The sequence below is a fragment of the Charadrius vociferus genome, unplaced genomic scaffold (genome assembly GCF_000708025.1).
Source record: "Charadrius vociferus isolate BGI_N301 unplaced genomic scaffold, ASM70802v2 scaffold161, whole genome shotgun sequence".
In the NCBI taxonomy this organism is placed as follows: domain Eukaryota; kingdom Metazoa; phylum Chordata; class Aves; order Charadriiformes; family Charadriidae; genus Charadrius; species Charadrius vociferus.
Genome location: NW_009646928.1, coordinates 4,073,103 through 4,087,229, shown reverse-complemented (window position 1 = coordinate 4,087,229; position 14,127 = coordinate 4,073,103). Strand labels below are relative to the sequence as shown.

The window sequence follows — 14,127 nt, the reverse complement described above, 5'->3', positions numbered from 1 at the left end:
GGACTGCTGTTACCTGTAGAAACTGCGTGAAAAATGAAAGAATTCCAATAAGGACAAAGAGCAGGCAGACACCATTGATCTGGATTCTTTGTTCTTCTTCATCAAGAATGGAGAAGGTCTTTGAAGGAAAAAAAAAAGGTGAAAGGGTGGCATCATATTAAAGTGTCAGTTTTGCTGTATGTGAGTTTGTTCATGAATCCCTATTGCCAAGTGCAGAAGCCCACCCTAGAATGAAAGCCAGAACACAGAGTTCTCCCTCACCCCATGCAAACGCCCAATTCCTTATTTTTCCTAAGGTAAGACTGGGTACAACATAATGCTTTTTAGTCCTATTAAACAAGTTTATTATACTCAGTGTCTGCACATACTGCTATTACTTGCCGCCCATTCCTAGTTATAATTAATCAATCATCATCCCCCTAATCTAAATAAGATCCAGTGTGACAACCAGAGAATAGCAATGGAATAAATAGCATCAGGACAAAGCAACAGTGCAGCAGGTCCCTTACCCCTGCTCTAATATATGGCATTTGCAACTTTATTGGGCCACACAAGATGGAGTAATTATACCCTAGCATGACTTGCCTTGCACAATACTAACGGATGCTATAATTGCTATAGGTAGGCTTCAAGAGGAACCTGCTGTCTTTTACTGGAGGAGTGTGAAAAAGAGCTATTCGCTTACAGAGGTGTACTTGAGAAAAAGCATTACTGCTTAAAGTAAAGCCCCTCCACCCCATTCTGCTCCAGTCTTCATAGTATTTTTCTTTTATCTCTGGTTCTTATTATCTGGTCTTTTTCAACACCTGCCAGTGTTCCTGGGCTGCTGCTGAAGTAGTGGTCCAAATCTAAGTAGCCATCCTTTAGCAACTCCTTTCGGTCAGAGCAGTTGATATGTAGGTCAGTCAACCTACCTGAAGTTGTTAAATTGCTTTTGCTACTTGCAGGTATAAGCCACAGCTCATGTTTGTACTTCTCCACTAACCTTAAATTAATTCTAATTGGATTTCACAGGTAAAAATTACTATAAATTGACTAATCTCTCAACCTGTTTTCTGTAAGGTTTAATTAAAAATAAATTGTGCATTCAACTTTAACTATATCAAAACCAGCATAAATTCTTCTAGGTAAGTATTTAACAGCAGAAAGAGAAGAAGGAATTTTCATTACAGCTGCAAAATACAAAAATTCCACAAAAATAAACTTAAGTACTAGTCTTAGAAGGTCAGCCCAAGTTATTTATGGTTCCAAGTGAACTATGCATGGAAGTAACAGGGAAGAATTAGAGCATGAATTTGAGAAAAAGAAATAGCTGTTCTCTAGTGGGAATTCCACTTCAAGTATTTTAACTTTGTACATCAGTACCTTGGTAACAAAATAAATCCTGCAAAATCCAAAATGGTAATACCAAAACGGCACCTAGTGTTTCAAGCTAAGAATTGATCCAATGCCACGCTGTCTTCCCAGTAGCAAGGCATATTATTTCTCAGATTACTCTTTGTTTAAAAAAAAATAATAATCACTAGGTATGTTTTAATCTGTCATAAGAACAAAACATAGAACAGTCTGCTGCTGTTCCTATTCCCATAATGAAATCCACTGTACATTCAGTAGTTCATGTTTGATTCTGAATTGAACAGGCTGTGAGCAGATTTCATTTGTCTTTGTAACTTACGCATCTAGAAAAGATATCACTGGTTTTTGTTTGTTTGGGTTTTGGTTTTTTTTTTCTGTAGGGAATATTCTAGTTAAACACTTGGACTGAATGAGATACAGGTGAACTCAGTGCATGCATAAACTGTGTCCCATGAGAATTATGGATTTTAGAATTGCTGTGATGGTAGTTTCTGTATCATTATGGTATGCAGTATCTAGACATGAATGTAAAAACGCACTTCATAGTACTGGTCATGCCACATGCAGAGCTAGCCTAAAACATAACCAGGGGAATAATTAACTACTCATCATTGAGAACATTCGTTTACATGTATGTCATGTTAATTACAGTGCTTTGTTACTTTTCATATGAAAAAACATCAGCAAAATCACTGCTGAAATGAATAAGAATTCTAATCAGTAAAACTAATAAACATTATGATAAACAGCATGTGATGGATCATAATAAATATACAGTTGTGAACTGGGGTGTAAAACACTACTCTCCAGAGATGCTGATGCCTTTTTCACAAGTGACTTGCATGTCGCTGCACAGTCATCCAGAAACACTGGGATGGCCCCACACATGGGTTGAACTTAACATTTTTCTTTTCACACTTTGAAATTTTTCTCTCTAGTCAAATAAATAAATATCAAATACAAGACTGAGCATTGCAAAGAGAGATAAACACTTGCCATAGGACCCTACAGTGAGTTCCAGTAAGTATTTATGCTTGTTATTATAAACTTTTGTTCATTGCTTCTGTAAGGCTAGATGGTAGGCAAGATTAATGAAGAAAAGGGAGAGTGCTGTGAGCCTTTGCTTTAATATGCTGAGCATATCACCCACATTCAAAGTGGTTCCCCTGTTTTCTCATATGCAAGAAATACGTTGAGAAACACCTTCCCAGTTCCTGTGGCCAGGCTCTCTCCATTGCTCCTAGATAAAGGCTGAGAGATCTGCAATGTCTGCAAGACACCTTGAGAGTTTCTGGTGAAGCCGGTTATTCATCAGTCTGGGACTCCTGTTGCAGGCTATAAATTCAAGCATCCCAGCTGGAGAAAAGCAATGGGCTGAACTACATGCTTACACTCTTCCTTAAATTGAGAGCAATAGCACTTTATAGTCCTATAGAAGGAAAGGTGGATGACATTCCCTGGGAAGAGATCTCTTTGTTGCAAACAGGATTTTTTTCCCCTTGCAACTCTGTCCTGTAAAATTGAACTATCCCATGCTGCAGCTATCCTAACATGTGCAGCTATATTTTTGACCTATGTTCTTGATTTAAAAAAATAACACTGCTTACAGTAACATGTAGCACAGACAATAGCATCAGGTCTATAAAAGGAAAGAGTTGTTGCTGAGGTGTCCATGTTCAGATTATACAAGTTTCAACAGTTTTAGCATGGACTGTCTTTTATCTGGGGCCATGGGCTACATGCCCAATAGCAGTCAGAGCACAGCTTTCAGTTGAGATTCACTGGAAGGAATCCATTTCCCACACTCTGAGACAGTTCCACAGTGGGAACCAAAGCATGGTAAGAAGAAACTACTGAGAAACTTGTTCCAAAGGTACACTTCTGATCTGAACTGATCAGAAGACATATCCAGCATTATTGAGTTCATCATTCACTTTTTGGGATTAATTTCTGAGAACCTTCAAGGCAGAATTTGCTAAATTTATCCTTTCATTTCAAAGCTGTGGGGATTTTTCCCCTCACTTCCCCAGCATATTGGTCCCAAAGTACAAGCCCACGTGTCTGTCACAACATCATTGCAGATATTCAGACAGCTTGGAAAGCAGATGCATATTCCATCTGCCTGACTGCCTTGGCACCAGGCAGAAATGTTTTAAATTTATGAATAATGAAACACAGATGTTGGACTGTGCTCATGTTCATCATGCCTTGTTTTTTTCTTGCAGCCTCTCTCCTTTGATGGACTGAGACCTTCAAGAGAAGGAATTCATCCTTGACAATGAAGGCATTTAGCATCTTGCAGGATGACATCAGCCCCATACCTCCCGGTGTCTAGAAAACCTCTCTCAAAAGGAATCAAAGGTTAGACTTATTGCAGAATGCATATAGCAGTGTTTTACCTGCAGTCTAGTGAAAGCTACAGTCCTGGAGGTCTAGACACTCAAAAAGTGTTCGGAGATGGCACACCTATGGCTAAAAGGCCAAGCACGTTGGCCAAAAGCCACTAAGTGGATCAACAGGGACTAGAATGTCTTTTGCTCTACCCGTCCCTGGATCTTAGCTAGCAAACATCAAGCTACAAGCAAAAGTGATTCAAAGTCCTGAGTAACTTCCCAGAGAGGAATGTCTAAGCCAAAACAATTCTGCACCCCCACTCCTCCCAAAAAAAACCCTAAACCAAACAGCAAAAGGTCTATCTTTCCTTTCATAGATTGCTGGCACCACTGTTAGGAGCAATTTCTCAACAATTTTCTAATCAGTAGCTTAGATGCTGTGGCACTCATTCAATCATTCCTTCCTGCCTGAAAGATTTCGGACCTCCAGTTTCTAGAATAGTGTTTGCCCTTTAGGTCATATTCTTTGCACACATATGTACCTACCATAACCTAAACAAGTATGTGGGAATCACAACCCAAGTTTTATCCTATCTCAGGTGGGTACCCAAACTGCAAAACAATATTGGTATCCCCATTTTCTTCCCAGTGAATGCATCATTACTTTACACAATAAGAAACAACAACAATAGAGGGGTTTTCTCTGTCCTCCTAGTTCTTGAAAATTTAGGACACTTTTCTAGGCATTAGAGCTGAATTTCTTCAGGCAGCCCTCCAGTTTCCTACTAACGGGAAAAATGCTTCCCCAAAAAGCTGTTTTACAAAAGGGGAAGCATCCTCTTTCTATTACAACAAGTTTTTGAAGGAAAAAACAGTTATGGTTGAACTCTTGAAAAGTTTCAAACAAAGCTGTGGATTTTGATAGTGATGCATGTTTTAGTGAATGCCAAGGTTTAAAGCATATTCCTATTTCCTGCTTGTCTTCCAAACTTATTGATTCAAGTCTCCATTTTGCTGGCAGCTATGAACCCTGTTACAATTATCTACCTCTCCCTGGGCATTCTGCAGGGAGCAAGCAGCAAAGCGCTGCCTGAAATACATGAACAAAAAAGTGAAGTATTTTTTGGATCTGATCCAAAGCTTTCTCAAAGTCTTGGCCAAGTCTGTAGAATAAAATTCTGCAGGGAAGGACCTCTGCCTGTATCTCTCCACTGTACCTGCACGTACACCTTGTCTCATCTAAAATAAACTGTATGCAAGTATAGAAACCCACTCCCAACAGTTCCTGGGAAGTGAAGAAGAGCCATAATGAAGAACACATGACAAATGCTAATGAGCCTACTCTTCAAAGAGCTCAAATTATAGTGTGATGACAGTGATATAAATATCTCTACTGAATAATTGTTTATAGGCAAAAAGGCTAACCCCATTTACTTGACGAGATATAAAGATTTGCCCAAAACATGTCAAGTTCTGCATCATACATTCACTCCCCCCTGCTTCAGAGCTAAAATACACTTTAAAATGTTAGCATAACATACCCCAAGAATCTGACTGAATAGCAAAGCATAGAGTGGACTGACTGCTCCATTCACAGATGCTGCCAGAGATCCAAGCACCATGTATGGCCATTCAGAGGCATTGTATTTCAAAATTCTGGTAAACGGTACAGGTTTGACATCTTCTTCCACAACAAGAGATTCCTAAAAAAAACCAGGTAGGATTTATGAAGCAAATGTATTCCCTTTAACAGTAAGATGAAAGAGTTGGCATAATCTGTTAAATGGCCATCTAGTCCCCAAACAGCTGCTCTACCTTTGTATGGGAAAGGGCAGCGATGGATCTTGGCTGCTGTCTGGAGCTCTTTTGTAGGGCTAGGGAGTCACAAGAGGGTTACGTAAATTACTACCTTTACTGTCCCTGGAGAAAAAGAGAGAGATTCATGCCTTATGCAGCTCTACTGATTCCAATTTAAGAGGTTAATTACGACCAGTTTAAGATTTTCTGCCACTGAAACTCAGGCTGTTCCCTTTTTGCTGCCTTCAGATGAGGTGTGATGCGATATCCAGTGCCAGAACTTAAGACTTCTTCCTCACAAGTGGCTTTTTGTGTCACTCATGGAATCGCCTTAAATATTGTTTCAAAGTATTGTGAACACAGTGAACACACTGATCAGACTCTGCATCAAATTAACAGGTATGCTACATAATGAAGAAAAGGGAAATCTCAGAGTGATAGCTGGGTTCAGGCTTTATACGTGCTAATTATGCCTCCCTTCTGTGAAACAACCTGAGACTATATGCTGAATTCCCATAATTATTCCCAGTAAGAGCAGAATATTCATCATCAAATTATAACTTACCCTGCAGTTTGATTTTTGCAGAATTTTTGTAACACTCAGTGTGCTGAGCCCTGCTTATCTCCCTCAGTTCACATGGCTGGAAATGGCCAGGCAAAACAGACACTGTGATGACCTATCTGCTGGAAATGTGCAAGGATGAATGGGTGGAAGCATCTTCCTTCTGAGCTAGTGCCAGGGTGGCAGCACTAAAGCCCTCTATTTATCAACAGAAAAGGCTTAACAATAGCAAGAACAGTGACTTCTAACTGCTGCGCTCTGCACTGAAGAACCATAGCCATGCAAATTGGTGCAGGGAGCTTCGTAAGCACTTTGGAAACCCACTGTGTATATTCCTACATAATTTTGCATAATTTTAAGGCACGTTTTCTTTATTTTCTATGCTAGTTGATTGCACAAGGACACTGTCAGTGTTGCAGTTCTGGGTAAGGTTGCAGTGAGAGTCTCTACTCAAATCTTCAGATGATTTTGAGATGAAAGTGAATTTACTCTCTATTGAACAAGAAGCAGTGTTATTTGTATCACTGAGTGGCTATTACATTTCACAGGCTGAGTATTTTGCTTTTTGTCAGTTAATTCAGCTTTTATGCATACAACTTTTTCAACTTGATCTACAACAATTTACCAACAGGTCATGCTCTTCTAGAAATGTTATATGGACCACTAAGCATAACAGCCATCAAAATGCAGCCGAGGGTCTACACAGAGGATAAGAACTGAAGCTGTTGTTTTGTTTAAGTAGACAAAAGGATCAATCCAAGAAGACGTATCTGCCAACAACTCCTATAACAGAGACATGTATCTACGGGTTATCATTACCAAGTAATATAACCTGTTCGGTTGAAAATTTAATAACAAACTGTTGGACCCAACCTTTTTTGCTTGTTCATCATCTTCTTCATAAGAAGGCATAAGATTCATGTACTCTGTGTGATCTCTTGCAATGGATAATGGAGGGTCAGGTACCACATTAGAGAGCTGAGACCTGGAGCGCTGCCGAAGTGAAGCTCTGTAAAGAGGTTAGAAATGGTCTGTTCTTCACAGCTCAGTAACACAACACTTGCTTGCAAAGCAGGTGCAGTTTTCATATCAACTAAATCATGATTCACTGAAGCAAATCAAAGGAATCCCATGGAGTTTTTCCTTCTTTTTCTATGTTCTCTCAACTTCTTGAGAAGAAAATACCTCACAACAGAGACAAATACTTTTAAAAATCATATTGCACCCCACCACTCGGATGTTGTCTTATTTGTACCCTGAACCCTGTATTTGTTAAGCAAAATTGTGGTGTATCCTCCTATATTTGCACAAGTTGTTAAGACATCAAGTCAATTCACCGCTGTCACTATCAAGTAATTCAGTCCAGCAAAACAGGATGCTGAAACAATCCACCTCTATCCCTGACAAAACATAACCCTGTAATGTAGGAGAGATGTATTCACTCGCATATGTTTGACATGGGCTTGCCTGAAAGAAATAATAAGTGTCTCGCTACAAGACAGTCTGGCTTGTAAAATGCTTTAACCTTCATCAAGTAGAAGCCATAATAAAAATGTCCTTGTACATTGCATTGATTTCTCAAGTAATTGCACAGCAAATCATTTTTCAAGTGACCGGACTGAAAGTGCATTAGGTAATACAAATATATGGCTGTATGGTAGTAATATTAAAAATGGAACATTAACACAGTAGACCAGAATTGGAGAGAAAGTACTATGGATAGAAAGGGGAGTAAAATTGAGTCTTGCTATTTATCCATGGGCCTTCAATCAGTAACGTATTACCTAAGCTATTTCTTTCTAAGTGAACTCTGTCTTAGTAAAATGCTTGCAGCCCTTCCACCCTCTTTTACGCAACATACAGAGAAGTGATTCATTAGCACTATTGGGATTTTGGAATAGTGGAATGAAGTATAGAGATCTGGAAACATATTGGGATTTACAATCATTTTTAAGACTCACCGCAAACTGGCCCGATAGCTTCCTCTGCTGAATGACTGGACTTTCTCAAGATTTGGCTCAACTACGTTATTTTCTGCTGCTGTAAAATATAGTATATAGAGCTCTTCAGTTTGTGCTAAAATTGAATACAACCCAAGTTCACTGTGGCTCTGCAAAAAAGTGCAGCATCTCCAAGTCATAACTGGAATAATTTGTAGAAAGCAAAAATGTAATACAATCTTGCTACTCAACCTACACGTACCACAAGTTTTATAGTTGTATTTGACATGATGAAGTTAACAGAATATTAACCTAAGGACCGTCTCACTTGGGATGTGACTGCTAAAGACTGTTTCCCTATTTTAGAACTGTAATTGCTCTCTTCTTTTAATATAACCATATCCAATCACAGAATCACAGAATAGTTTGGATCGGAAGGGACCATTAAAGGTCATCTAGTCCAACCCACCTGCAATAAGCAGAGACATCTTCAACTAGACCAGGTGCTCAGAGCCCTGTCCAGACTGACCTTGAATGTTTCCAGGGATGGGGCATCTACCACCTCTCTGGGCAACCTGTTCCAGTGTTTCGCCACCCTCATTGTAAAAAATTTCTTCCTTATATCTAGTCTAAATACGTCCTCTTTTAGTTTAAAGCCATTATGCCTTGCTGTACCGCAACAGGCCCTGCTAAAAAGTTTGTTCCCATCTTTTCTGTAGGACCCCTTTAAGTACTGAAAGGCCATAATAAGGTCCCCCTGGAGCTCTCTCTTCTCCAGGCTGAACAACCTCAACTCTCCCAGCCTGTTCTTATAGGAGAGGTGCTCCAGCCCTCTGATCATTTTTGTGTCCCTCCTCTGGACCCGCTCCAACACATCTGTTTCTTTCCTGTGCTGAGGGCTCCACAGCTGGACGCAGTCCTCCAGGTGGGGTCTCACCAGAGCAGAGTAGAGGGGCAGAATCACCTCCCTCAGCCTGCTGGCCACGCTTCTCTTGATGCAGCCCAGGATACGGTTGGCCTTCTGGGGCTGTGAGCCCACATTGTCAGCTCATGTCCAGCTTCTCATCCCCCAGTACCCCCAAGTCCGTCTTGGCAGGGCTGCTCTCAATCCCTTCACCCCCAGCCTGTATTGATACTGGGGGTTGCCCTGACCCAGGTGCAGGCCCCTCCACTTGGCCTTGTTGAACATTATGAGTACAGGCCCACTTCTTGAGCTTGTCCAGGCCTCTCTGGATGGCATCCTGTCCCTCAGGCGTGTCAACCACACCACTCAGCTTGATGCTGTCTGCAAGCTTGCTGAGGGTGCACTCAATCCCACTGTCTATATCACTGATGAAGATATTGAACAGTATTGGTCCCAATATGGACCCCTGAGGGACACCTCCTGTCACCGATCTCATTCCAGACACTGAGCTGTTGACCACTACCCTGTGGATGTGACCACGTATGATGCTTCAGGAAAATACAACAGATTATTCTATTAGACCTCCATTTCCAGAAGCTTTGATTCAAATCTGCCTCTAGTAAAACAAATAGGTTAGTTTCAGCACATTCTGTAATTTGCTTGCATTTCAAATGCAGCAGGACTGGACTGACGGCACTAAATGGAGATACAAAATGACAGGTATTGCAGGTCAGAATTAATGTTTCAGGGCAGATCTATATTAGGAAGGTAATTCAGTGCATATGCAGTAAAAACACTTTGGCCAGACCTATTACTTCTATAAATACTAAAATTCAGCCATAAAGGTTGAAAAAAAAAAAAAAATGCAGCAACTAGCCCTCATTAAAAAAAAATAATCTGCATTCTGTGGAATTTTACATCATTTTCTGAAAGAAAACAAAATTCTTACTTTCCGTTTCTTCTTTATTAACTGCTGTGTCTCCTTTGCTTTGCAAGGTCACCAACATGAAATAAACCCCTTTCCTCTTCAAGAGTTCCTCGTGAGTTCCTCTCTCCACAGCCTTTCCATGCTCAAACCCAACGATGACATCAGCAGCTTTGATGGCTGACAGGCGGTGAGCTATCGAGATTGCCGTGCGGCCAAGGCGAGCCTGACAGGGAACAACAACAGCCCCATTCCCAGAACACCAAGCAGAATTGATTGGAACTAGCACTATGTAATCTAAAGTTTTGTCAAATCAATAGAAATCTTTCTAGTGGTTTCAGCTGACTTGACTTTGACTTGAACTCCATCCATAGCCCATAGATGAGCATCTGTTTCTGAGCAAAGGGACCTATAGATTTCTGTTAATGTCCCAAAGTAAGAAAAAATTATGTTCCGTCAATAATACTAAGGTTTTACTTGTGCACATGAAACAGCTGTTAAGAAAAGCTTCTCACTGCTTGTTGCAACTCAGCAGCAACCTCTGCAGAGTGCATTAAAAATAATTTCTACCCTTTTAAGTCTGATTTATGCTATACTATAGCAAACCTTATGAAGTGCTTCTTGGACAATAGCTTCACTTTCATTATCAAGTGCTGACGTAGCCATATCCAGTAGCAGGATTTTTGGGTTTCGCACAAGAGCTCGAGCAATAGCTATCCTCTGTTTTTGACCTCCACTCATCTGGCTTCCACCCTCTCCAACATGAGTGTCAAATTGCTGTGTGAGGGAAAAAAATGAAAATGAAACAGATAGCGAAAGAGTCTGTTAAGCTTCTGGTGAAGACGTTGGTAAAATGTCTCTCAGATTTGTTCTGGAAGTAGACTTAAAAAACAGAAACATTGTTAGTGCACCAAATGCAAAGGAGAGCTGATGAAATAACTTCCTTCATAATGAACAACATCATTTTGCCTGAACTGGGGTTCCAACCCCAAACCAAAAGTATGTACTGATAAAAAGGTGAAATGTTCTGGTCTGACTCAAAACAACTATATCAGCAGAAGCTGAAATGGAGAGGAAACACCTGCCTGCTCTCCATCAGATGACTCACCAGCAAACTTTCCACAGAGCTGGACTTGTCTGCTGATCTCCTGTGACTCATGAACACTTGTGTCTGTGATTCATGGACATCGTACTCTGGTGGCACTGGGTTCAGGTCAAGAATTAAATAAATACATAAAGCCTAGCGTCTCAAGACCCAGGATAATTATATTCATCTAGAGCCAAATCTTGTTTATTCCTCCATTTCCAGGAAATAAACAGGGACCTTTACACAGTCGTTCTATGAATAGTTTCCTGGAAGCGCATAGATGGAGGATAAAAAGTACACACTGACATTAGTTAATGGTACATGCATAGATGGAGGATAAAAAGTACATACTGACATTAGTTAATGGTACGTGCATAGATGGAGGATAAAAAGTACATACTGACATTAGTTAATGGTACTTGAATCCTGTCAATCAGGTTCACTGTTGTAATATGTCCCTTTGAGAAGCTACTTGGCAAAATAACATTCTAGAAAAATAAACAGCCCAGTACCATCAAATATGGGCTTAGTAAGGATGATACCATAGGACTGATCAAAGCCCTGTCATCATAAGTGAAGGAACCGGGGACGAGGGAACCTCCAGATAACTTACAGAGCTCGTGCAAGGAGATGAGGTTGTGAGGATCAGTACAGACAGCTCAGAAACATATGCTGGCTAGTGAGAGTCTGGGATCTAAATGGCTTTTGTCCTGAGCAGAAACAGCTCTCCAACAGCATGAAAAATACACATTTAAAAATCATTATATGATTATTACCATGATGTTGAACGTTGTGCATATGATTCTTGAAGAACTAATTCTTGTTTTGTGTTTTTATTTTTAACTTGGTGACTTACACATAGTAAGACCTCATTAACTCTAGTCAAAGGATAGGTTGCTGCCTGCTGTCTGTATTAATCTTCTGCCCTTCCACCTGAGCACAAACGGCTGCATGTGGGGGAGGGACAAAAGGATTCTCTATTTTTCCATCAAATTCTGCCAAGCACTTTACAAGGCACAGCATACCTGCGGCAAGTCCATGATGAAATTGTAAGCATTGGCCTGTTTGGCTGCTTTGATTATGTCTTCCATGGTAGCCTCATCCCGACCATAGCGAATGTTCTCTGCAATCGTGGTGGCAAACAGCACTGGCTCTTGTTCAACAATACCAATCTGTGAGCGTAGCCACTGGATATTAAGGGAACGAATGTCATGGCCATCCAGGGTAATCTACAAACGCCAATTAAAACATGGACACAAAAAAAAGGAAAAAAGTCAGGGACATTGTCTCCAATTCAGAGGCAAAAAAAGACACAATAGAAATGAAGGGCCTGTGATGCTGCGTTTCCATGACCAGTGTAAAACCCAGCCCTCATATGTAAAAAACACAATGCAGTGGCAGTAGTATATGCTAGTTCCTGGGCCTAAGAGTTGTGCTCTTTTATTTCATTTCCCAATACTTCTTTTTGCTTGGCCCCAGAAATAAAACCAGGTTGAAAGTAATAATCAAAATTACGATTATATGTTTACAATAAATTGGTTCTTTGTCTTTTATACATTCAAATACAGGTCACCATGTTTGTGATTTATGCCAACTAGGAACACATAAATGGAATGAGACTGTTAATAGATGTAATTCGTATTCTTAGCCAATCCATTACTAAATGGTAATTGCATATACTAAAGCAATATCATGGGATAATGACAAAACATTCAATACTGTGTTTTCCAGAATGAAAAATGATTTGTCACTCCTGAATTATCATATCTATAGGCGTATTTTTTACTCAGATTTAGCATTTTCTCCTAACAGTTTTTCTCCTTCACATAATTATTTTTGATAATTCAGCATTCCCCTGAAATGCACAAAAGAATAACTTGCTAATTAAAAAAAAAAAAAAAAAAAGACAATAAAGTTAGGAGTCTTCCTTCCCACCTTGGAGAAGAAACAATGTCATTCTTCAAGTCCCTAAGGCTAGAGAAACACATTCCAGACTGGTACACTCACCATGCCATCAGTGGGGTCATAGAAGCGCTGGATGAGCTGTATTGTTGTACTTTTTCCAGCTCCACTAGCTCCAACAAAAGCTGTAGTCTCCCCTGCTTTAATAACCATATTAAGGTTATCCAAAATCTGGAGAAAAAAAAAAAAAAAGAACTATCCATTCTAATTCCTTCACAGCCATACAACCAAGTGAGTATACTCTGTACCTTCAAGTGGAGATTAAAAGCAATTTTACAAAATTCAGAAAAATATTATGAAGAAAAAGGAAAAAGAAAGCCAAATGTTTTTACATTGTTTGAAAAGTCTATAAATGCAGAGCACTGTTTTCCATGACAGGCAGATTTTGATTGTTGTTTGTTCCTGTTGTTCCTCATTAAAAACTATTCAAGTTAATACCACTGGAGAACTTTACAATAAATCCCCTTTAATGAACACTGCACATTTATTATGAATGCCTTTTAAAGCATAACTATTAAGACTGTAAAAGTGAAATTATGCAGAAAAATCTGATACTTCACATGCTTCTGTCTTTAGAAGCAATAACACGCATTCACTTGTGCAATAATTTGCTTTTCCAAGGAGAATTTGTCAATTCAAACAGAGTAGTAGAGAAATAATGGGGTATACAGCCAATGGTCCTGTACCTTTACCTAGCATTTTAATGGGTCACATGGCACATCCCCAGGGTAATGGAAGAGTTTTATAAAATCTCCTTGCACTGTTCAGCTTATTACTTTGTGTCCTGTCCTAGCACATGTTGATACAAGTGCATAATTGAATGAAAAAGAAGCTGTATGCAGGTGAATTTGTCTGAAATTACTATGAGTTTATGTTCAGCAGCAAGGAATATGTATGGCAGCGGATATGCCAGAATGGTAAAATAAGCAGAATAGTAAGTAGAGGAACCCTTTAACAGAAGAATCATTTAATCTAATCTACTTTTAAACAGAGGGTCTGGTTTCTGGAAAACACACTCTACTGAAAATCTAGAAGTTGCTGGAAGAACCAGGATATTTTGATTGTTTACAGTAATTGTGTTCACAGGATGGATGATGAATAATTACCTTTACGTCTGGTCTGGAGGGATAATGGAATGTTACATTATGAAATTCAATTTCACCTCGTACTTTATCCAGCTTGTAGCCATCTTCTGACATGCAGTCAATGGTGGGTTTCTAGGATAGAATTTATTGTGTTATTTATTTGCTGTTAAACAGCC

The 14,127-nt window shown here is 39.7% G+C and overlaps 1 protein-coding gene across 4 annotated transcripts in view; it reads right to left on the bottom strand.

The window, feature by feature from the left end:
* The window catches only part of ABCB11 (ATP-binding cassette, sub-family B (MDR/TAP), member 11), a 44,884-nt gene that overhangs the window by 10,392 nt on the left and 20,365 nt on the right, over nucleotides 1-14,127 (bottom strand). Inside the window, exons 10-18 of one of the 4 annotated variants that reach the window (XM_009894584.1) lie at nucleotides 13,973-14,083; nucleotides 12,912-13,037; nucleotides 11,930-12,133; nucleotides 10,424-10,594; nucleotides 9,831-10,043; nucleotides 8,010-8,053; nucleotides 6,931-7,057; nucleotides 5,231-5,392; nucleotides 14-118 (exon numbers count right to left, since the gene is read on the bottom strand). In XM_009894584.1, coding sequence (XP_009892886.1) covers nucleotides 14-118; nucleotides 5,231-5,392; nucleotides 6,931-7,057; nucleotides 8,010-8,053; nucleotides 9,831-10,043; nucleotides 10,424-10,594; nucleotides 11,930-12,133; nucleotides 12,912-13,037; nucleotides 13,973-14,083 — 1,263 coding nt within the window. Of the gene's footprint in view, nucleotides 1-13; nucleotides 119-5,230; nucleotides 5,393-6,921; nucleotides 7,058-8,009; nucleotides 8,086-9,830; nucleotides 10,044-10,423; nucleotides 10,595-11,929; nucleotides 12,134-12,911; nucleotides 13,038-13,972; nucleotides 14,084-14,127 lie in introns of all 4 variants that reach the window. The other 3 variants (XM_009894582.1, XM_009894580.1, XM_009894581.1) reach the window with 3 other exon arrangements.